At 41.7% G+C, this 24,805-nt stretch overlaps 1 protein-coding gene across 1 annotated transcript in view; it reads left to right on the top strand.

Moving 5' to 3' along the window:
* The first annotated feature begins 859 nt into the window (after positions 1-859).
* reps2 (RALBP1 associated Eps domain containing 2) overlaps positions 860-24,805 on the top strand; it is a 228,725-nt gene continuing 204,779 nt past the window's right edge. The window contains exon 1 of the mRNA XM_059968006.1: positions 860-1,224. Coding sequence (XP_059823989.1) covers positions 931-1,224 — 294 coding nt within the window. The 5' untranslated portion in view covers positions 860-930. The remainder of the gene's footprint in view (positions 1,225-24,805) is intronic.

Genomic DNA, 24,805 nt, shown 5'->3' with positions numbered 1-24,805 from the left:
TTAAAATGTTATTAAAATATGTAGTCTATTAACCTTTACCCAATGCTGTAGTCAGATGCCGTAATTCTAGAGTCCGACTTTTTACATTAATTTTTCATCTTTTTATTTTATCTGGTCTGACGAAGTAATTTTTGTTCATTAGATATTTTGGCTGTACTTGAGCATTGTACCACTCAGATTAAAATAAGTGCTGAAAACACTCGATAGATGGGAATATATTGCGTTTCATAAAACTTGACAGGTATTTATTTTCTGCTTTTTAGAATTAGCTATGACTACCTTCGAGTAAGCAATAAACATATTCCCCACTTGAAGACCGCTTAGAATTTTGCTGTATCATAGGAACCTGCTTACATTTCTGGACTTTTGATCAAATGTTCTTTAATTACTGTACATCTGAAGTTAATTTCCGGAATTACCGGTTAGTGAATATGAACGCCCAATAAAATATTCCAACATCCGCGCTGTCTGCATTGCATACCCTAAACTCCTTTTTAAAATGTTGTTGGTGTAGTTGCTGACGGGGCCGATAACAACCATTTAAAATCGTACTTCAAATTTTATATTTGCATTTCTCTTGACGTTCCACGAGCCTAGGTATATCGCGTACTTCACCTGAATCACACAACTAAGGAACTTCTGCGCACATATAGTGCCCATCGGGATTTTTTTTTTGTTGAAGATGGAGGCCAATGAATGAAAATAATACAAATAAATTCGAAGTACCCCTTCTCCGTAGCGAGAAGAGCAGTTCCCCCAAGCCCTTCCCTGCTCCAGGCGCCTGGTGCAGCAGCTGTTAGCCGAGCCGTAGCGGAGTTGCAGTGACGTCAGGTCGACTGGTTAAAAAAAATGGCGGTGGCTGCCGACGCGTGCAGCTGCGGGAGGAAATAGTGACAAATGCTGAAGTGGTGCGGGGCAGAAGAGTGGTGAATGATAACAGCAGCTGGGGGGACGGGACAAAACAAGTGCTGGGCCGGTCAGGCAACTGCTTGCGCCGGCGCTCAGAGAAAGTGTCCTGTGTCCGAGGGCAAAGACAGCTGGAGAATGTCCCGGGAGTGCGCGCGTGCCCCGGGCATGGCTCTGACTGACAGCGAGGAGAAGAGCTTCTCCGACCTCTTTTCCTTCGCTTTCCCAGATGCCGACGCCACGGGCCAGGTTGCCGCCGGAACCAAAGTTGCCGAGTTGTTCCGAGCGTCCCAGCTCCCTGCAGACGCTCTGCACCAGGTAAGTGGACGAGCCGCGTTAATTATCTGAAACATGTCTCTGATTGTGTCAAGAGATGCTGTGGGCAGAGCGGTTACATATCAAACTTTCTTTTCCCGGACTCTCCCCGCATTTTCCAATGTACATATTTTCATTACTTTTTAAAAACTTAAAGTTGCTAGTAAGTACTTCTTTAACAAGAAAGGGGTTATAGAGCGAATAATAAAATTTAAAGACAATATCTTTGAATGTGTGTCTTGTAAGTGCTGCGTGGTGGACGGCACTCATTTCTCCTGAACTATATGTTACTGCGGCGTCTGACTTCTCTGATGCATCCATCGCTCCTTCGGCACAGTCAAAACATCTGCTGTTCGTTCCCAAACTGTATTTTGGAGCCTTGGCGGATTTCGCGATTTCTGCTGTATTTCGCGACCAGTGTGGATTGAGCGATAGTTTCTCTTCTGAAAACAAAATGGAGTTTAATTTTATTTCGCTCGTTCGCCAGATGCCTTTTGATGGCCATCTGTTACTTGCGCAAATCCCCTTGAGATAGCAGTGGTAGGTTGCAGTCTTAAACTATGGTAGCCTTTATGACCGTCAGTGAGTATTGATGGATAGTTTCTTCCACTGACTCTGGGTATTCATCTCAGTACGGGATGGTCCGAATCTTGGAAAAGAGATTCTCAGTCCTGCACTTTACATTGGAGGGCTGAGTGTGAGGGATGTTCATCAAGTAGACCACTTCTTCCTGGATGATGTATGCTTTTTGAATGTTGCAGTTAAGTCCATCCCAGCAGGGTGAGAATTTTACAATGTGCTCCTGGATAGAAGAAAGCCGGTGGAGTGTGAGGAGATCTGTTATTCACAGTTTGTTTCAGCATTAATATGACAGAGCCAGTTGTATATGACCAGTGAATAATCTGTGTTGTTATATGTGGCACAGCTGTGCCTATATCTGTTCCTGTGACTGCCACCTTCCATGTCATCAGATGGAATGGATCATGTCTGTTGGGTTGTGATGTACCGTTGTGATATCCCTCATCCAGATTACTGTACTTATTCTGTCTGTATCAGCTTTGCATAGAACCAAAGTAGGAAAACACCAGGTGTGATGAACACTGAGGTTCTACCTGTCCCCAGTGTTGTGAAGAGTGGTACTTGGCCTCATTGCTGTGTAAGGTAGAGTGGTTGTAGACGGGTCATATTCTGTGTGGTGGTCGGTCACCAGTGGGGTGCCTCAGGGATCTGTTCTGAGGATCTATTCTTAGTGATTTTTATAAATGACCTGGATGAGGAATTGGAGGGATGGGTTAGTAAGTTTGCTGATGACACAAAGGTTGGGGATGTTGTGGATAGTGTGGAGGGCTGTCAGTGGTTACAGTGGGACATTGATAGGATGCAAAACTGGGCTGAGAAGTGGCAGATGGAGTTCAGCGCAGTGAAGTGGCTTATTTTAAATCTAATGGCAGAATATGGTATTAATGGTAGGACTTTTGGCAGTGTGGAGGATCAGAGGGATCTTGGGGTCTGAGTCCATAGGACGCTCAAAGCAGCTGCGCAGATTGACTCTGGTTAAGGAGGCCTACAGTGTATTGGCCTTCATCAATTGTGGAATTGAATTTAAGAGCAGAGAGGTAATGTTGCAGCTATATAGAACTCTGGTCAGGCCCACTTGGAGTACTGTGCTCAGTTCTGCTCGCCTCACTACAGGAAGGATATGGAAGCCATAGAAAGGGTCCAGAGGAGATTTACGAGGTGGTTGCTTGGATTGGGGAGCATGCCTTATGAGAATAGGTTGAGTGAACTCGGTCTTTTCTCCTTGGAGCGAAGGAGGATGAGAAGTGACCTGATAGAGGTGTATAAGGTGATGAAAGGTATTGATCATGTGGATAGTCAGAGGCTTTTTCCCAGGGCTGAAATGGTTGCCACAAGAGGACACAGGTTTAAGGTGCTGGGGAGTAGGTACAGAGGAGATGTAAGGGGGAAGTTTTATTTTACTCAGAGAGTGGTGAGTGCATGGAATGGGCTGCCGGTAATGGTGGTGGAAGAGATGGCTATGATAGGGTCTTTTAAGAGGCTTTTAGGTAGGTACATGGAGCTTAGTAAAATAGAGGGCTATAGGTAAACCTAGTAATTTCTAAGGTAGGGACATGTTCGGCACAACTTTGTGGGCCGAAGGGCCTGTATTGTACTGTAGGTTTTCTATGTTTCTATGTATATTCCAATCAGTTGGACTTTGCCACATTACCAATACTTGATAAGAACTTAAGCTTCAGAGAGGTTTCTACATAACTACCTCTTCACCCACAAGTCCATGTAGGGTAAGGGCAGAGTGCCGTGGGGGAGAACAACTTGGTGAATAATATGAAATGCTTTCTCCAGCATTTCTCTAGATCTTAAACAAGCATCACAACCTTGCCTGGAATTGAGAGGAGCCTTACCAGTCAGATTATTCCTGCACAGCCAGTCTCAATCCTGGCGCACACTACCCTTAAGGTGGCTGTGGTACAGATGAGACAATCACCCACCTCAGAATTCTGCATTTGCCAAGAAGGTCTGGAAAAGGTGAAATGGACCTTGAGTTATCCCAAGAAGTTACATAAGATTCTGTGATCTCGATGTTGTTACCAGGGACACCTATTGAGAGAAACATCAATTGCTGCTGGGCAGTCATCCCAGGTGAAAGACACGTTAAAACCTGTGAGACTTCCAATGTAGTGAGATGTCATTGAGTGAATGCTGCCACTGCCACCTTTCAGTGATCAGGAGTATTTTCAGAAGGATGTACCGAAACACGTTGCGGGCACTGCAAAGGCTCTGTGAGGAAGGACCACTTTCTAGGGTCCCATTGTCTTTATACAGTGTTACAACCTCTTAAATGCCTCATGGATATATTGTTGAAAAGAGGAATATGAGGGTCATTGACACATTGTATCATCAATTCAATACATTTTTTTACAATGAACAGAGAAAAAGACATGTACCATATATATTTCTTGGGTGTTTTTATGAATAAAGTAATAGAGAATCTCTCACAGCCCCATTGACAAACAGTATGGATCCTGGGACAGTTGGGTTTGCAATGCCGTTAAATATCCATGAGTAGCAATTAGACTATCAGCCTAAGCAAGCAGTTCTCTTGCATGACAGCTTTATTATCCAGGGAATTGCAAATTGACCTGAATACTGTGCAATGGTTTATGAACAACCCACTTAAGAAGGAAGAGATAACGTGATAAAACAGTCAAGGATGCTCCTCTGGGGAATAACTGGAATTGATACTCCTGCAACTAAAATAAACATCTTCAATTTGCTTCTTGAGCATATCTCCGTTTGTCTTCATTTAAGTGCAGTCATACCAAGGCTTCTTGGTGAGTGTCTTGATGAGATTCTATCTTGGTGTCTAAGGCACTTTCACTTGTACCATTTCTGGAATCAGCTTCTGAATTCCTATTGGGGCACAAGCAAAATCCATCAGTTGGTCAGTTTTCTGTTTGATGATATGTTGATAGAACCAATTGAATTTGATTTCTCCATGACAATGCCAATGATAGATAATGGTCTATTAACAGTAGTTGTTAATTGGTTTATTATACTGACACATTGCGAAAAGCGTGTTTCTGCATGCCATCCAGATGGAGCATTTATACATAGGTGCATCGAGCTGCTATAAAAGGGGAAAGAAAGAATATTGTTGCAGTTACAGAGACGGTGTAGTAAGGGTTAAAGTGCAAGAGACATGACTAGCTAGATTGAGAATCAAGAGTTCATCTTTGTTTTATTTTTTAAAAAAGAGGCCCATTTGAGAATCTTTTAACAGTGAGATAGAAGTTATCCTTCAACCCGGTGGTACATGTTCTTGATTTTTATGTCTTCTGTCCAAAGAAAAGAAGGAGAAGGGAGAATGACCAGGGTTGGGTCTTTAATTGTACCGGCTGCTTTCTTGAGGTAGCAGGAAGTGTAGACCGAGTCAATGGAGGGAAAGCTAGTTTTCATGATAGACTGAACTGCATTCAATTTCTTGCAGTTCCAAGCAGAGCAGTTGCCATACTGAACTGTGATACATCTAGATAGGATGCATTCTGTGGTCATCAACAAAATTTAATGAGGACCATCAGAGATCTGTCAAATTCTTCTGGCCCTCTGCTCAGTAGAGGACCGGCATGTTTTCTTGGCTGCAGCTTCTACAAGGCTGGACCAGGACAGGTGATACTTACACTGAGGGATTTGAAGCTCTCAACCATCTCTAACTTGGCATCACTTGTACATCGAATGTACTCCACCCCGCTTCTTAAAGTTAATAACCAACTTTCTTTTTATACTGACATTGAGATAGAGGTTGTTGCCTTGACATATGCCACTAGGCTCTCACTCCTTTCTGTACTCTGTCTCATCTTTGTATGAGATCCAGCCCACCTTCGTGGTGTCATCTGCAAACTTGTAAATGGAGCAAGAGCAGGATTTGGCCACACAGTTGTGAGAGAGTAGAGTGGTAGTTTGAGAGGACACAGGCTTGTGGGCACCAGTGTTTAAGATAATTGTGGCAGAAGTGCTGTCTCTTTCTTGATGGCGATCTGTTAGGCAGTTAATAATCCATTGGCAAAGTGGTTGTTGAGTCCTATAGAAGTCTGAAGATGTGTTTGTTTGGAGTAGTGATATCAAAGGTGAAGTTATTGTCAATAGGACTTTGACATGCGTGTCTTTGTTATCCTGATGTCCTAGAGCCAAGGAGATGGCATTCCACAGTGGACCTGTTTTGGTAGTAGTTGAATTCAGGAGGTTGAGGTTGTTTGGGAGGCTGGAATTGACGTGTGCCATGACCAGCTCTCAAAGCACTTCATGATGATGGATGTCAGAGCCATTGGGTGATGGTCATTAAGGCACGTTACGTTATTTTTCTTTGCACTGAGGTGATAGTGATCTTTTAAGAAAACTGGGATTGGAGTAAGGAGGGACAAGCTGCATCCCTGTCTGGTATGGGAGCAGCTGAGCATTGGACCGGAAGTCCCTACAAAGGACTGTGAGAAAAGCTGAGAGGGTCATGGAGGTCTCCCTATCATCCATCCGGGACATTTATCAGAAGCACTGTTATGCAGGGCCCTTAGTATTGTCCCACCCACCCATCCATCCAGCATTCTCTTTGACTTTCTACCATCAGCAAGGAGACTCTGGTGCATAAAAATGGGAAACAGTTTCTTCCCTCAGGCCATTAGGATTCTGAGGTCCCTGCCACTTTGCCTTCGAAGTGTCACTGGTTAATCTGTTCTGTATCTTGTAAAATTTAATTAATGTACTTCAGTTTGTTCTTTATGCGTGTTTCTTCTGTAGATATTATCCTTGCCTTCATAAGTTACCATGTGTTCTACTGTGCTTTATACCCTGGTTTGGAGAAACATCTTATTTCTATATACATTATATGGTTATGTGCATTATATACATGCATATAGTCAAAATGACAATAAACTTGATTTGACTTGACTCCAGGCCTCTATGAATACACTTGCTGCTGAACTGTAATAGATTTAATGATGTGGCTTGGGAACTCCATCCAGGCCAGTCAGTTTCACTTTCTGGAAGACTAGGTAGAGATGTGTCAGAGGTTGTTGGGATAATGATGTCATTTCACTGACCTGTTAAAAACATGCTTAGAATACATTGACCTTATCAGGGAGAAATGTGTTGTTGTCAGCAATACTCTGCTGTCTTCTTTTTGTTGCCTATTATAGCATGTGAGCTTTGCCATAGTTAACAGCTGGTTTGGGCCTCTGGTTTACTCTGGTATTGTTTCTTGGCAAAACTTAATTAAGGTTGTGCATAGATTTCCTGAATAGGTCATGGTCACCCAATTTGAACACTCTGATCTGGTTGGGGAATACCTCAGACTGACTTCTTTGGTAACAGTCCTCTAGCCAGGGGTTCCCAATCTTTTATGCCAAGGACAAATACCATTAAGCATGGGATCTGTGGACTCCAGGTTGGGAACTCCTGTTCTCTGCACACTGGCTGATGTCTGGTGACAGGGGCAACTTAACTACATTGGTCACTGTACAATATCCTTTATGTTTGAACCCAGTGAAGTCTCCTTTTTCCTGATAATGGATGGAGTGGATCAAATTAGCTTGGAACAAATTGCAGGAACATATCCTGATGGAATTATATACTTCGAAGTAAATGTGCAGTGCAACTTTTTTTAGAATAAAAGCTCTGGAATCAATTAGGTGGATTATCCATATGTGGGCACAAGTTTCCTTCTGGGAGCTGTTGTCATATGTTAACTAAATAATTAAAATAGTTTATAGTGTTACCCATTGTAAAGCCATTTATATTTCTGAGTAAACATTGTCCAGTTAGGTTAATTGGTCATTGTAAATTGGCCTGTGATTAGGCTAGGGCTAAGTAGGCGGTTGCTGGGCAGCGCGGCTCGTTGGGCTGGAAGGGGCTCAAGACCATTAGTTAGTTAACCAAGACTGAGCTAACCTGACAAAATCTGGTAAATCACAACACTTATCCCTGGAGTTCAGATTGTTTGCAACAGTGGAGATTTAACTGTAACTGTAAAGTTCAGTGTAAAATGGTGCTCCATGCATGTCCTACAGGCATCAAGCCATTACTCTCAATCAAAAATCACTCCCACAATCACAACTGGACGATTTTATATGACATAATCCAAATGGTGTTTGGTGTATATTTTGTCATGTAATCATGAGCATGAAAGCACTTTCAGCTGAGAAATGCTGCTAAACTAGAATGACAACTCAAAACAAAAAGTATTGTTGCAACACCCACCAGGCTTGGCAACATCTGTGGGGAAGAAAGGTAGGGTTAGTGTTTTAGGTTCATGACCTACCGATGAGTTCCTAGAGATGTTTGCATACATATATAAATGTTCATACAATAACAAAATTCTGAAATCTGAAAGGAAAAACAAATGTAACAGTTTTTTTTAAAAAGATCCAAATATTGGTTACATTTCCAGCATTATTAACACAGTGAAATACATTTAAATGTAACTGGAGAAAATGTGCATTTGAAATTTGGCAAATAAATTTCTACTTGACTAAACCCTGCTTCATGTTCTGTATTTTTTTTATTGTAAAGTTTTGAGGTCAACTCCAGAGATGCTGCTGTTACCCATAAATATGCTATTTCAGGAATTCATGACCTGACCCATTATCATTGTGGACCCACAATAGTCAAAGGACCCTCCAGTTCCGAATGTGCTGTTTAATTATCATTTTAATTGTTATTTATAGGATTATTTAGATGTCTTATTTTATTAACACTGAACCAAGCTGTTGGTGGCCTTTTATTGTAATCCTTTGCTTTACTAGGAACAGAGCTTCAGCCACCATCATCTTCACCACAAAGGCTATCGCCACCCAGTCACAGCCCAAATCTTGAGAGTCATTATCCCTGGATATTAATTGTGGGTATATATTTTTTTCCCAATCCTTTCTTTCCCAGCCTCCCATGAGCTATTAATGAGCTCGATTTAATTATAAACCTTATTACCATGACTTGCACCTCCCTTTTCCTCTCTGCTTGCTGACCTAATTTTGTTTTGGGCCCACCATTCCTTTTTAAACATGCTGTCCATTTGGCTTAATCATCCATAAAGCTGCAGATTTCCAGTCTTAGTTGAGACGGTAGCTGTTTATCTGAGCATTGTAATTATCTCTCCAGTCCTAGTTCTTCCACCGATTTTCAGCTACAGTCCTATTATCCCTTGGATCCAATGTCAGTCAATTCTACTTAACGCAAACCTATTTTTAAAAAATTGCTGTTTTACATTTTGTGTTGAATAGGTCAGCCATGGCTCATCTTTATAGTCGGAATGTTATGGAATCTCACTATGGAAAATCTAGGCTATTGCTCCTATAAAATATTGTCCTTTGTGTGTGAAGTTAACCATACTCAAATCTGCCCTGCCAAGTAGATATCTAATATCCTATGCCATCATTTTGAAAGAGATGGGGGTGACACTGCTGGTAAGAGCAGCTCCCTCAGAGCACCATTGGTATGGCTTCAATCCTGAAGTCTAGTTCTGTTTGTATAAAATTTACACTTTGTCCCTTTAAGCATGGGTTTTCTCCTGGTACTCTAGTTTCCAACTATGTTCCAAAGATGTGAGTTATGAGGTCAATTGGGCACTAGAAATTATCCCTGCTACGTAGATGAGTGATATGAATTGGGGAGTTGAGGGAATTTTAATAAAAATGTGGTGTGTGTTAAGGGTGCCTGCCGCTCAGTGGGCCAAGAGGACCATTTTTGTGCTGCATAATTCTATACCTATCATATCAGGGAGGTTCACTCTTGTGCTTGGCCAATATTTATTCTGAACTACCTTCACAACAGCAGATTAACTGTTTCTGCGGGGGGGGGGGGTGGGGGGGGACATGCTGTGTACTGCACTTTCTCCGACAATAAATATAATTTTAAAATTCCCTTTTACAACAAAAGCACTTTTGAAATGCCACCCTGCTTTTTGTGGCAAGGGTTAAACCCATTTATTTCTTAGTCATTTGATTCCAGTCATCATTCCTATTGTCAAGCCTGCCTTTTAACTTGTGCTTAATATTTGTATATTCCACTGTTAATAGGAAAATAACACCTAGTTGATATTAATTTTGGGCATTAGTGCACTTAGAATTATTTGAATTTTAGTTTCTTAAACACTATGTTGGTGCATCTTAAGGAAAGCCCTGCTTATCTCATTTTCAGGACTTGCTATAGTTGAAAATTGCTGGAACCTTCTAATTCAGCACTAAGTTATGACATAAGATCAGGTAAGTTGCATTGTTTGGAGAGCTTTCAAATTCAAATTACCCTGTTCAGACCATACCTTTTATTCTATATTTACACTGTTTTCTGTTGGAGGAATGCTTACAGGCTGGAATAGAACACATATGAGAATCAACTTGCCAGAAATTTCCCATCTGCTCTCAAAGATATTCAAAATGAGTCCCAGGTGACTCTGATCATGATGAATCACATTGCCTTACTTTAAGGTTGCATTATCAGATTGAACTGAAATTTTGTCCATATCCATTGGGAGTAATTGCACCAAATCCAACTTCACTACCCAATGTCTTTTAAACTGTAGGTTCAAAGTAGAATTATCGAAGTATGTGTATGTCACCAAATACTACCCCAAGATTCATTTCCTTGTAGACATTCACAGTGGAGCAAAGTACAATGGAATCATTGAAAGACTACACACAAAGACTGACAAGCAACCAATCTGCGAAAAACAAATTGTGCAAATGAAATAATACTAATAATTAAATAATACTGAGCTGCAGAGTCCTTGAAAATGAGTCCATCAGTTGTATTCAGTGTTTTGGGAGAGAGGTTGTCCATGCTGGTTCAGGAGCCTGATGCTTGAAGGGTAATGACTGTTCCTGAACCTGGTGTTGTGGGACCTAAGGCTCCTATACCTCCTTCCTGATAGCAGCAGCAAGAATAGTGCTTGGTTTGTATTGCAGGTGTCTTTGATAATGCATGCTGCTGTCTTGTGGCAGTGCTCTTTGCAGATAAACAGTGGTGGGGATGGTTTTTCCTGGGATGAACTGGGCTACATACACCTTTTTTTTTGGGAGGCTTTTCCATCCTTGGGCATTGGTTTCTCCATACCAGGTCTTGATGAAACCAGTCAGGATACTGTCCACTATGCAGGTGCAGAAGTGCCGAAATTTTATGCTGAAATGCAACCTTCTAAGAAAGCAGAAGTGCTGCAATGCTTTCTTTGAAATAGCAATTACATGCTGGTCGCTGGACAGATCCTCTGATATAATATGACCCAGGAATTTGAAGTTACTGACTCTCTCCACCTCTAATAAGCACTGGTTCATGGACTCCTGATTTCTACCTCCTATACTCAATAATCAGCTCTTTGGTTTTGCCAATGTTGACTAAGATGTTTTTGGTGTGGGACCAGTCAGCCAGATTTCAATCTCCCTCCTTATGCAAATTCATTACCACCTTTGATTTGACCAACAGCAAACAAGGTCATTGATCCTCTGTGAAAGGATAAATGTGACCTCTGATGTATTCAAGTCCTTGGTACATTCTGATGGATATAGCTCATTCTTTCATTATTTTTAAAGTTAAACTCAATTTCCTTGTTTCGAGTATAAATACCTGCATCTCTGGGCCTTCTGTGCCAATTGAGGGCATTTTTAAAGTAGAGCTTAATTAAATGGCTTTCTCTTGTATCTGATGTAACAAAATAACAAAATAAAAAAACAGAATAGAGTATTTGAAACAGCTTTTTTTAAAAAAAACTTGCGATACCATTTTATGCTTATTGGTGAATCATCGTAGTATTTTATTCAAATACCCTACAGTTATGCCAAATTCACACTTGCTCTGGAGTGGCACTATTGGGAAATGGTAGTTTGCATTATTCAAAATATTTGCAAAAGCAAATATACAAGCAGACACACACACACACACACACACACACACCCTGCACAGTAAGCCACCCATCAAGTCATGAGCTGATCAGTTTTGGTTTCCCTGTGTTCTCAGAGTTAGAGACTGAAGGGGAGCCTTCAACCTGTGGTATATATTGGCTCTTCAATCCTAGAGCTTCTGTGCAGTTCCGGGGCTTAATAGGGACTTAAAATCCTGTTGCCAAGACCTGTTTTCCTTCTAATCCTTCTGTTTTCTTCCAATAGGTGATCATTCATGTCAGGCACAGTTTCTTTCTGTTTCTTTTTGCCACTGGACTATTGGTGTCCCTTTATTTTCCACTACTTCCAAAATTTAGCATCCTAATTGTTGGTGCTGACCAATTTGCTAGTAGAGGAGTATGGAATTGACTGGTGTTGGCAGTTGATGAAAGACCTAATTCACCAATTTGGTCTGATGACTTAATCACTTGAGTGTTTGTAATAATATTAGTCTACATGGTCTCTTACTATCAGAGTGAAAACCAGCTCTTCTGCTCATCATTGAGGGCTTGAGTGCCGTCGGAGATGCCACAGAGTGAATGCATGTTTTCTTGTCTCATGAAAAACAAATTACCATGGAATGGAAGCGTAGCAGTTAGCACAAATGCTTTATGGGTCAGCGATTACTGATCAGGCTTTGATTCCTGCGCTGCATGTAAAGAGTTTATACATTCTCCCTATGACCATGTGGGTTTCCTCCAGGTGCTCCAGTTTCCTCCCACATTTCAAAGATGAATGGTTAGGCTTAGTGAGTTGTGGGCATGCTATGTTGCTAGAAACATGGTGACGCTTGTGGGCTTCCTGCAGCCCAATCTTGAGCTTGTTGATGCAAACAACACATTTCATTGCATGTACATCAAAACATGTGAGAAATAAACCTAAGTTTTAATTTCCTTAATTAGGTCTTTGAACCATCAGTCTTCATAAAGTGAGCTGATTTTCCAATTTATAGCTGCCACTTAAAGAAACTGTCATTTTGGAGCTTTGTCTCGTATTTCATGCTGGTCTAGTTCATCCCATGATGAATCAGTCCTGGAGAGTTAGTCCTTCAATTAAATTATTATCAGCAATTTGTTTATTTCTTCCAAAGATTCTTGGACAACTTCACAAACACAAAACACCTCACATGTGACAAGCTCCAAATGTTGGTTAAACAGGAAAGCATTGTTCATTGTCTTGTTGAGGCCGTGTAAATTCTTTCACTACACCCTTTTTCTAATTCAATAATAAACAGTATTCATAAAACTAGCAAATGCAATCTGTGTACTTTTTTTGTACTGTATTATTTGTATAATCAGGTCTATATATTTGTAGTGACAACACACTCCATGTATAAGGCACCATTGCCAGACGTGTGGTCTCTTTAGCTAATACAAAAGTAAGGTGTTTAAGAGGCTTTTACAAAGAGTAGCCTTCCAATGCCTGGTGGCAGTAGGACATTAGACTACCATTCCTACAGAGTCTTTGTGTTGGCTGCCCTCAGCTTCAGTACTTTAGCAGCCTGGAATGCTCCAGGCAGCAAAGTTCCTTTATGGACATCTTATTGTACTGGAAGACTGGCAAATTTAGGGCAAACCAAAGTGCATCTTTTACTGTCCTGATGATCTTCCAGCAATGCTTGATGATTTGTCTTAGTAAGTGTTTCTGAGAATATTCAGTAGATCAGAGAGTCCGCTATTATGGATTTGCTCAGGACGAACCTTGATATAGACCCCTGCATCCTTTTCCAGACCTTCTTTGCAAATCCCCAGTCCACAAAGAGGTAGGCAATTATCTCATCATCAACATAGCCACTTCAAGGCAGGGCAATGCAAGTATCATGGCAATTGTGTAGGAAGGGCCTGCCAAGGTAAAGTGCTTATTGGTAAGTTCTGGCAATGAGACATACTGCCAAGTGATTTTGACAGTCTGTTCTAGAAGCCATCTCAGAGGATCCATCAAGTCCTTCTCCAAGAGCTCACTGGACGCTTTGCTGGCCAGTGTCTGATGGTCCTTTTATTATTGCAATACTTTTGCTACAGCTATATAGTGCAGGTCATGAAGATTTTAAACATTCAGGTAAAGTAACACCTGGGTCTGTTTTATACTTGCCAGATTTTGGCTGGAAGTCTTGCATTGTGAGTACACCAAAGTACACAAATACACTGGTATACTTATTCACATTAAATAAATATTTTCCAACTGAAACTTATCCCGTGTCCCCTTCATTTCTATGCTTACCAGCAACACCAGTTTCAAGCGTTCAACTCTACCTCACCATTAGCTTGAATCAATGTCTTTTAATTAACATACTGACCATCTGATATCCAATCTTGCATTAAGCAAGTTTCTCTGATTTAATGTCAACAAGACCAAATTTGTTATGTTCAATAACAACTCCCTACCCCATTAAAAAATTAACGCACTTCCTTCTGTGATTACTACACAGATTATTAACAATTTTGGTATACTGGGCTTATGGTATTCCATCAATAGTTTATATCTTTTCCATCTGCTCATTGTCCACTTGGCTACGTGGGAACTGCAGACTCTTCTACCGATGATGCACTATGTCCCTCACAAGGCAGGTTTGTGAGGTGGAGCCTCCATTTTGCAGTTTACATTAAGTATGTTCTTGATGTATAGACATGGGACTCTTCATTCCTTCTCTGTTTCAAGCAGCCATGACCCAAGGATTCCTAAGATTAGGGATGTTGCGTTTTCTCCTCCCAAGGAGACTGAGCACATCTTTTGAATTTCCCTCTGTTAACCTAATAATCACTTACTGTGACAAATGAACTGCCTGCAGATAACAAACACTACACTAAGTACTCTTTCAATTTAGTGTTTTATATTCTGTGTTTTTTGCTCTTTTATTGTTGCTGTTTGTGCGAGTTGTGTTTTTTTTTCATGTTAGTGAGGTGGGGTTTAATGTTTTTCCTTAGATAGGTTCTATGATTTTTCTTTGTTTTGTGGCTGTCTTTGGGGAAGACGAATCTCAGGGATGTATACTGCATACATTGATAATAAACGTACTTTGAATCTTTAAATAGTGTATTTATTTTGAAAGTTAGATAGCAAGCCTTTCAACAATATGGTTTACCCCACAGAGCCAACTGAATGTAATTATGGCAACACTATTGGGAATGTTGGCCTGGAAGAGGGCATTGACATTAGTTCACTAATTCACTTTCAGTTTTCAGAATTTATTGTTTGAAGATGGTATTAGTGGTACCTTTCCACTGCTTCAAGGTGCCTGGTGTAGTTAGTCAAGATCTCAGAAGCATAAAGTGGGGATTTCTGCTGCCTAGTAGACCTTGAGTTTTCTGCCTGATCTAAAGGTTTTCAAAGACCTCCAGCATTGTGCTGGTGTAGAAAAGGTGACATTGAGCTTCAATATATTTGTGGAGCAATGTCTCCCAAAATACAAGACCCTGTCCATATTTGCCAGAATCTGAACTGTTACTGTACAATTGGGTAGACTTACTGAGGAACTTTATATTATGGACATTAAGTTTGATGCCAGTGCATTTGTATGGTTCAGGGAATAGATTGATGGTGGCTTGAAGTAAAAACCATATACAGTTCCTATATTTGCATATTGTGTATCCAGATCTCAATTCTCCATTGCCTATCAGCAATTGAACATTTGGCTCAGATGTATATCTTGTACAGATTTCTTTGTTTTTTGTGGGGGGGGGGGGAAGTTCCAGAGTTCCATAGCTTGACAGGTTGTCTTTACATTGATTTGTAGATCCAGCTGGGAAATTCTTTACTTTATAATTTATAGTTACTACTGCACTGTATACCGATTACCACTTTGGGGTGTCTGTCTTCAATTTCAAAAGATTATTTTTCCCACAGTAAAAGTACATTGCCAAACTCAGTGCAGAGAAATATGTTTTAAGAAAAAAATACAGAATATGTTTTGCCCATCTTCGTTTTACAAAATTTTGGTTAACAAATTGTTCACATAAATCTATCTGTTTTGGAAATTAAGAATTGTCTCTATTCAATTCCTTACACATGATGAAATGGAACAACACTAATAATTATGCTTGATCTGTTGTTATAGTATTAGTGAATGATCAGAGTAATTGTAAATACAAAATAACTAAGCATCAACCTATCATTCAATGGGTTCTTGTCATTTTCTGTTAAATGTTCAGTCATCTTCTCACTGGCTAAGTTAGTGTTCATGTGTTCATTGTTCATTCAGAAATCTGATGGTGGAGGGGAAGAAATGGCTCCTGAAATATTGAGTGTGTGTCTTCAGGCTCCTGTACCACCACCTTGATGGTAGCAATGAGAAGAGGGCATGTCCTGGGTGATGGGGGTCCTTAATGATGCCTTTTTGAGACACAGCCTGTGTGCTGGGGAGGTTAGTGCCCATGATGGAGCTGGCTGAGTTTACAACTTACTGCAGCTTTTTCCCAATCTTTTGCAGTGGTCCCTCAATACCAGATGCCAATGCAACCATTTAGAATGCTGTGACAGAGCAGGTCTGCCACAACTGCTTTCTACCTAACCCTTCATCTCCCAGTAGCCCCATAATTTTCACTCTTCCTGTCTGGTGGTGCTGACATTATGCATATTGGGTGCACGCGCTGGCCTAACGTGCAGCATGGACATGATTTTTGTTTGGAATTGCACATTCCATCCTGGACAATGGCATTCTTTGATGTGTCCTGTTTGTTTTTGCTTCCAGTTTCAGGGAGGGGACCTGACTGACTGATGGGTGGGGATCTGACTAATGGATGGGTGGGGTGTCTTTAAAAAAAGTGTCTGGTTGTGGTGGCACATGCGCTGTCCAGCTCAGTAGAAGAATTTATTTTGGGAGAGGGAGAAGACTGCTGGCTCCAGGGAAATGATTGTTGGTTGATTTTGTTGCACAATATCATGGTGATCTTATTGTGATAAATGTATTTCTGGTTGTAAAGAAGAATATAAATTCCTGCCTTGGTTTTTGTGCAATTGCTTAAGCTTATGATAACATACCCCCCCCCCCCCACCTTGCATTACAAAGTGTGGAAGATCCTTTTTCTCCAAAAGTAAGGAGATCCCTATTTAAAAGCTTATTTTGGTGCAAGTGAAGAGGGAGAAAGGATGTGATAAGGTGAGGTGTATTACTACAGTGTGATGCTTTGCAGCTGTAGTCCTAAAGGTATGATAGTATATATCTGCATTTTCTCTTTTTGACATTTTTGTTATTTTGCCATCATTTTTACTCTGTAAATATTTTTGCACTTTTTCTAAAAAAATGTTTCACTCTGGGACCTCTTTGCATGGAATGTGCTATTGTGACCTGCCATTGGATTTTTAAGATCCACACCTTCTTAACAGCACATGACTCTCACCAAAACCTATAGTGTGACACGGGTGTGATGGCAAGCATCAAGAAACTAAAGGTGCTCAAGAAAAGGACTGTCTTGATGGCTCTTTCTTCAGCCCAGCAAGATGGATCTGATTTTGAGCAATAGAACCTTGGAGTCAGAAGAAGAAAGTGCTGAGACCCTTGCTAATCCAGTGAGAACATTTCAGATGCCACAACTGCCCTGGATAGGTTCCTGATCAGCCAGCAGGAACATGAAATCCAACAGCTGATCCAAGAGTTCTGGGAGCTGATTTTCCATCTATTGGCACCACTCCAGCCAGAGGATGTGAGGAGAATCGGTGCAGTTCCTGCTCTGAGGACACCCAGTTTTCACACAAGATCTGCAGAACGTTCCAGCCCAAGGCTGCCCCTACCAGCTTCCCAGCACAGACTTCAGGCAGGTGAAGGAGTTGCAGTGCAGGAAGCCACAGTGAGGCCCGGAGTAGACAAAGTGCAACAGAGTTCATATTGCACTAATTACAAATTTGTAAAGAATTCAAAATCTGTGTTATCAACAATAACATTTATCAAGGTTATTTTTCTCAGTCTGGAGGATGACTTGATCCTGGCTAGTATTGCTGAAAGGACAGAGAGGAGATGTTGCTTTTCTTTCCATAATAACTGCTCAGCTTGCTATCAGCCTCACTCCCAGAGCTGGAGATTATGGTGATAAAAAGTGGATTGGTGGTTGTCCTTTAAAGTGCATATGCACTTCATACACTCACAAGCACAGACACAAGCACACACACCACCTTATCCCACCCCCCACAAATGTGATTTTTACTTGCAGATTATTTTTAATGGGATTTTGGAGTGGGGTGGAAGGAGCAATTATTTCAGCCAAAACAAAAATATTCTTCTAATCCCAGCAAATAGGCAGAGACTAAAGGCCTCAGCACTAGTGGTAGTGACCGAGAAGGAAGGAGAGGAGCACTTACAGGATTGCATTTAGTTGGTGGACTCGGGGATTTGTCTTCGAATCTGAATGAATATGCCACCATTGTCACTGGCTTCATCAAAGCCAGTGTGGAGCAGTGTGTACCTTCAAGAACATACCAGATGTACCCAAACCAAAAGCCATGGATTAATGAGGAGATTGTAGTCTGTTGAGGGCCAGATCTGTGGCATTCTAGACCAGTGATCCAGAACTGTACTGCACAAGTAGTCCAGGTATGACCAACAGAAGGCTATCTTAAGAGTGGGGGGAAAAAATTCCAATTGAAGTTGGGGATAGAATCGGATGCACATCAGCTCTGCCAGCATTTGCAGTACATTACTTTCTATAAAATGAAATCTAATATCATGAATGGTAGTGATGCTTCACTCCCAGAGAGGTCAACGTCTTTTATGCACGCTTCGAAAGGGAGAATGAAACTACATCTGTGCATCTGGTAACCCTGTGATCTCTGTTTCGGTGGCTGACATCAGAACATCCTTCAAGAGGGTGAACCCTAGCAAAGTATCAGGCCCAGATGGTGTACCTGGTAGAGCACTGAAAAACTGTGCCAACCAACTAGTGGGAGTGTTAAAGGACATCTTCAGTCTCTCACTGCTATTGTTGGAGGTTTTCACCTGCTTCAAAAGGGTTACAACCATACCAGTGCCAAAGAAGAGTAGTGTGGGATGCCTCAAAGACTAATGCCCAGTCGAACTTGGCCTTAGACCTCTTGGACAATAGCAATACCTACATCAAGCTGCTGTTTATTGATTATAGTTCAGCATTCAACACAATCATACCTCAGCTCTAACCAATAAGCTCCAAAATCTTGACCTCTGTACCTCCGTCTGCAACTGGATCCTTGACTTCCTCATCAGGAGATCACAGCATGTGTGGATTGAAAATAACATCTCTTCCTTGCTGACAATCGACACTGGTATACTTCAAGGATGTGTGCTTAGCCTACTGCTCTACTCTTTCTACACGCATGACTGTGTGACTAGGCACAACTCAAGTGCCATCTATGAATTTGCTCATGACACAACTATTGTTGGCAGAATTTCAGGTAGTGATGAGTTGACGTACAGGAGCGAGATAGATCAGTTGTTTGAGTGGTGTAGTAGCAAACTTGCACTTCACACCACTAAGACCAAGGAATTGATTGTGGACGTCAGGAAGGGGAAGTCAAATGAACACACATCAGTCCTCATCTTGGGATCAGCAGTGGAAAGAATGAGCAGATTCAAGTACAACATCTGGTTGTCAACATTGCTGAGGATCTATCCTGAGCACAACATATTAGTACAATTACAAGGAAGGCACAACAGTGGCTATGCCTCCGCTCCCCACCCCCTTCACTGTTTCCCATCCCTTTGTCCCTCTTGTGTTATCTCCTTGCCCGCCCATCACCTTCCTCTATTAATCCTCCCACCCCACCCTTTTTTCTTTCTTCTATGGCCTTATGTCTCTTTGACCATTCAACTACCGAGCTCTTTGCTTGATCCCTCCCCCTCCAAGTTTCACCTATCCCCTGACATTTCTCTCTCCCCTCCTCCCACCTTTCAAATCTACTCCTCAGCTTTTTTTCTCCAGTCCTGCCAAAGGATTTCAGCCAAAACGTCAACTGTATATTTTTCCATTGATGCTGCCTGGCCTGCTGAGTTCCTGCAGCATTTTGTGTGTGTGTTGCTTGGATTTCTGGCACCTACAGATTTTCTCTTGTTTGTGATTTAACAACAGTGCTATAGTTCATTTAGAGTTTGAGGAGTACTGGTACGCCAAAAACTCTCTCAAATTTCCACAGAGCATTTGTCACAACATTGAGTTTTAGTGAGGGTCCTGCGCCCTTATGAAGCTGCGGACTTTAAAAAATCAGATGCAGGTTGCAATAGCACATTCAGTACAAAAATATTTATTGCATGCCAAACTTAGAAAAAGAGCAATAATATTTACAGTATTTTTTTTAAAAAGGACAAAATGACAAAAGTGGGGGGGGGGGGGAGAAAAGCAAGATGTAACGGACTTTTAACATCATAAACCAGTAAGTTGTTTGCTGTGTCTCCCTGCTCAATGGGAAAAATGATACACCTCCTCCTTCCGTATTAGAGAGAGAGAGAGCCTGTGGTATGTCATATACCAGGAAAAACACAAAATCTCTGGGTTACTGCAAGTCCATGTCTTCGCTGTTGCTTTGTGCACGCTTGAGTACTCGGTGGCAAGTGCCGATGCTTTTTTTTGCCGGTGGGTAGGAATTGTTGCCTGCAGCCTCTTACACGCAGGAGGGAGGGGAGCTGGGGGGGTGGAGTTTGGGGTTCTATCATTTAACTGTCATTCATTCTTTGGCAGCACTCTTTTTGTGGATGTTTGCGAAGAAAAAGCATTTCAGGATGTAAATTGTACACATTTCTCTGACAATAAATTGGACCTTTGAACCTTTCAGTGTACTATCAGACCTTTGGGACTACAGCTACAAAACATCAGAATTGGGTTTATTATCACTGGCATGTGTTGTGAAATTTGCTAACTTGGCAGCAGCAGTTCAATGCAATACATAATATAGAAAAAAAATACTAAATAAATTACAGTATATGTATATTGAATCTTCCAAAAACAGAAATAATGTACATTTAAAAAGAGTGAGGTGGTGTTCACAGGTTCAATGTCCGTTTAGGAATCGTATGGCAGAGGGGAAGAAGCTGTTTCTGAATCACTGAGTGTGTGCCTTCAGACTTCTGTACCTCCTTCCTGATGGTAACAGTGAGAAAAGGGCATGCCCTGGGTGCTGGAGGTCTTTAATAATGGACACTGTCTTTCTGAGACACCTGGGTACTTTGTAGGCTGGTACCCAAGATGGAGCCGACTAAATTTACAACCCTCTGCAGCTTCTTTCTGTCCTGTGCAGTAGCCACCCCCCTCCCCCATACCATACAGTGATGCAGCCTGTCAGAATGTTCTCCACGGTACGTCTACAGAAGGTTTTGAGTGTTTCTGTTGACATACCAAATCTCTTTAAACTCTTAATGAAGTGTAGTCACTGTCTTGCCTTCTTTATAGCTGTATCGATATGTTGGGACTAGATTAGATCCTCAGAGATCTTAACAGCCAGGAAGAAGCTGCTCACTCTCTCCACTTCTGAGATTCTACCAACAATGGCCTTCTGGTTAGGAAGTCGAGGATCCAATTGCAGAGAGAGGTTCAGAGGCCCAGATTCTGTAACTTATTAATCAGGATTGTGGGACTGATGGTGTTAAATGCTGAGCTGTAGTTAATGAACAGCATCTTGTCATTGATGTTTTGTATTGTCCAGGTGACCTATGGCCATGAGAAGAGCATGGAGATGGTGTCTGCCATTGACCTATTGTGGCAACAGGCAAATTGCAGTTGGTCCAGGTTCTTGTTGAGCCAGGAGTTCAGTCTAGTCATGACCAACCTGTCAAAGCATTTCATCACTGTAGATGGAAGTGCTACTGGGTGATAGTCATTAAGGCAGCTCACATTATTCTTCTTGGGCACTGGTATAATTGTTGCGTTTTTGAAGCAAGTGGAACTTCCACCCATAGCAATGAGAGGTTGAAAATGTCCTTGAATGCCCCGACCAAATGTTTGGCACAAATTTTCAGAGCCTTGCCAGGTACTCTGTCGGGGCCTTCTGTCTTGTGAGGGTTCACCCTCTTTAAAGGCAGACTAACATTGGCCTCTAAGGCGGAGATCACAGGGTCACTGGGTGCAGCAGGGATCTTCACAGCTGTAGTTATATTTTCCCTTTCAAAGTGGGCATAGAAGGTATTGAGTTCATCTGGTAGCGAAGCATTGCTGCCATTCATGCTGTTGGGTTTTGCTTTGTAGGGAGTAATGTCTTGCAGACCCTGCCAGAATTGTCGTACATCCGATGTCCCCTCTCACCTCATTTAAAATTGTCTCTTCGCCCTTGAAATAACCCTCCACAAGTCATACCTGGTTTTCTGGTCAGACCTGGGATGCCAGACTTGAATGCCAAAGATCCAGCCTTCAGCAGACGGTGTGTTTGGTTAGGGAATGAACAGCAAGTCTTTGTAGGCACCATACAGGTTGTAATGAAGTCGATAACAACTGCAGCATATTCATCCAGATTTGAAGATGAATCCCTGAATACGGTCCAGACCACTGATTCAGAACAGTCCCACAGGCACCTCTGTGCTTCCCTTGTCCACACCTTCTTGGTCCTCGCTACTGGTTCTGCATTCTTCATTCTCTGCCTATACTCAGGGAGTAGATGTACAACCAGGTGATCAGACTTCCCAAAGTGAGGGCGTGGAATCGCACAGTACACATTCTTGATGGTGGTGTAACAATGGCCCCATCTGTCTGAAGTAATATACCTCACTTTATCACACCCTCTCTTCCACAAACAAGAGGTCATGAGCAACAGGTAAATGTTCAACCCAACTTTGGTCTGACCTTCAGTTACCACAGGGCATGAGAGATTTACAGTGCTACCAGATTCAGCTTTTTGCACAGCTCAGACAACATGGGCAAATCCCACCCAATGACCACATTAGGCAAGTTGTTAGCCACTCCCACCCACAAAAGAAGGACTTGGTGGTTAATGCCATGGGTAGGGTCAGTGGTAGGAGATAACTTAACATCCACATGCACATATTGCACTTGCACACTTTTAGAATAGTTAATGTCAGCAGGGGAAACTAATTGTCTCTTGATCAGGGTCACTGCACTCCAAGTGTCCAACAATGCCTGAATAGTTTGTTCATTTAATTCCACAGAAAGTTCATCTTCCTTCATATATATTCTTAGAATGGTCACAGGCCACCAGCTCTGGTGCTTCCCCCTCTTGGGGAACATAACAGTAGGTTGACAGTTTTGGGTGCTCAAGGGGACAACAAGAAGCTTTGTGGCCTTGCTGGTGACAGAAGAAGCAACTTAAAGGTTTGGTCTTACCACCGTCTTTCTCCTGCGTAGAGACAGGTGTAACTTTAGTAGGGCCCGGAGCACCTTTACTCAAACCACCTGTCCTGTGCTCCCGTGGCTGGATTGAAACTGATAAGACCACCCCCACCAGGCATTCAGGTCCTGTTGAGCCAGCTGGGCTGCATCTAAGCAATTAGCACATTCATGTTCATGTTCCTGTACCCATGTATGGACATCTCCTGGCAGGACCTGCAGCATGATGACTTCGCCAATGTTCATGTTGGTCCAAATATAATCCCTTCAGGCAGAGGTAGGTCTCCTTTGGTGACTACCTTGGTGGTGTGGTCTGGACTCGGATCTTGAACCAGTAGGTCTCTGGAAGGATGTCAGATTTGACAAGAAGAGCCTCCTTCAGCTGAGGACACTGGTTGGACGCCTCATCCATTGCAGAGAAGGCCCCGAGCACTTTCCCCTTCAGTGGTGGGATGAGCCAGCAGGCCCACTCTTCCTCTGACCATTGCCAAGTCCCTGCCAAGTAAATGAGCTTGTATTTTATATTAATAAACAGCAACAAGACAGAGGTATAGTGAAAAAGGAAAGCCAGTAATTAAAATGCAAATAAAATCCATGGGTTCCTAGTATAGAGACTTTTCACTGTTGGTGATCGATCAGGGGCAAAAGTTGCTGATTCACGATGAGTAAAAGCAAATATTTATTTTCCAGGTATAGTAAATGTCTGACTAAGGGTCGCTGACCTGAATTGTTGAATGTTTCTTGCCTAACTGGCTGAGTGTTTCCAGAGTGGTTTCTGTTTTTCCTACCAGAAGTATTTAGTGTATTGTTTCTGGAACGATATCTGTAAAAGGTTTTTTCCATTCCCATTTATTTCTGTGCCTTGTCTCTTTGCAACCAGTTTCGAGAATAGTTACTACCCCTCAACCATCAAGCTCTTGGACAAAAGGGGATAACTACACTCACACTATTTCTGGTGTTCCCACAGCCAATGATCTCACTTTAAAGACTCTTTATCTTGTTATTTCTTGAACTTGTTATCTATTTATATTTGCAATTGCACAGTTTGTTATCTTCTATGCTCTTGCTCTTTCATTGATCTTGTTTACAGTTGATGTTTTATAGATTTGCTGAGTATGCTGTCAGGAAACTGAACCTCAGGGTTGTATGTGGTGACATGTATGTGCTCTAATAATACGTTTTACTTTACTTCTAATCTCTGATTTGCCCATCAGTTGTTTAAAATTTAGCACCGTGGCATGGTGCAAGTTTGGCAGCCAAAAACAACAAAGATGTTAAAAGACCTACCCTACCCACTTAAAGAAGTTGGCATGTGGAATGATCTAGTTTAAGCTGACCCAATCTGGACCCTAATTTCTCATTGGCCACTTATTCCAAAATATCCAATCAGAAGCTGAGCTCATAACTGGAAATAAAATTGATTCACTCCATTTCATTTTGTGCTCTCAAAGGATTTCACCAGCACCTGCTTTTCTGCACTTTAGACTTCCTTGCTCTCATTTCCACTCCAGTCTTGGTATGCCATATTTTCTGTGATGTAAGTCATTCAGTCTGCAGCCTCTGTAGTTTGTTGCTCGAGTTACCTGTTTTCTTTCCTCCTCAGAAAATGAATACACCAAATGAAAATATAACCTTCCTGTACCAGAGTCTCACAGGACACTTACAGGGAATATGAAGTATGTTTTTCCCTATATCTGTGATCTCTTCCTGTTTTGTAACTCCAATATCACTCGTCCTTCACATCTGGCCACTGACCATTCCTGATTTTAATTATTGGAGTACTGGAGGACATCCCATCAGTTGCCAGTGTTTTGGAGTTGCTTCTCTGAAACTCTCCATTTCTTTTATCTTTCTTCCTCTTAAAGCACTCTGGCCTCATTTGTTCTAATAATTTGTGTAGCTTGTTGAAGATATTTCCAG

Source organism: Hypanus sabinus, chromosome 4, assembly GCF_030144855.1.
Source record: "Hypanus sabinus isolate sHypSab1 chromosome 4, sHypSab1.hap1, whole genome shotgun sequence".
Taxonomy (NCBI): domain Eukaryota; kingdom Metazoa; phylum Chordata; class Chondrichthyes; order Myliobatiformes; family Dasyatidae; genus Hypanus; species Hypanus sabinus.
This window is presented reverse-complemented; position numbering and strand designations above follow the sequence as displayed.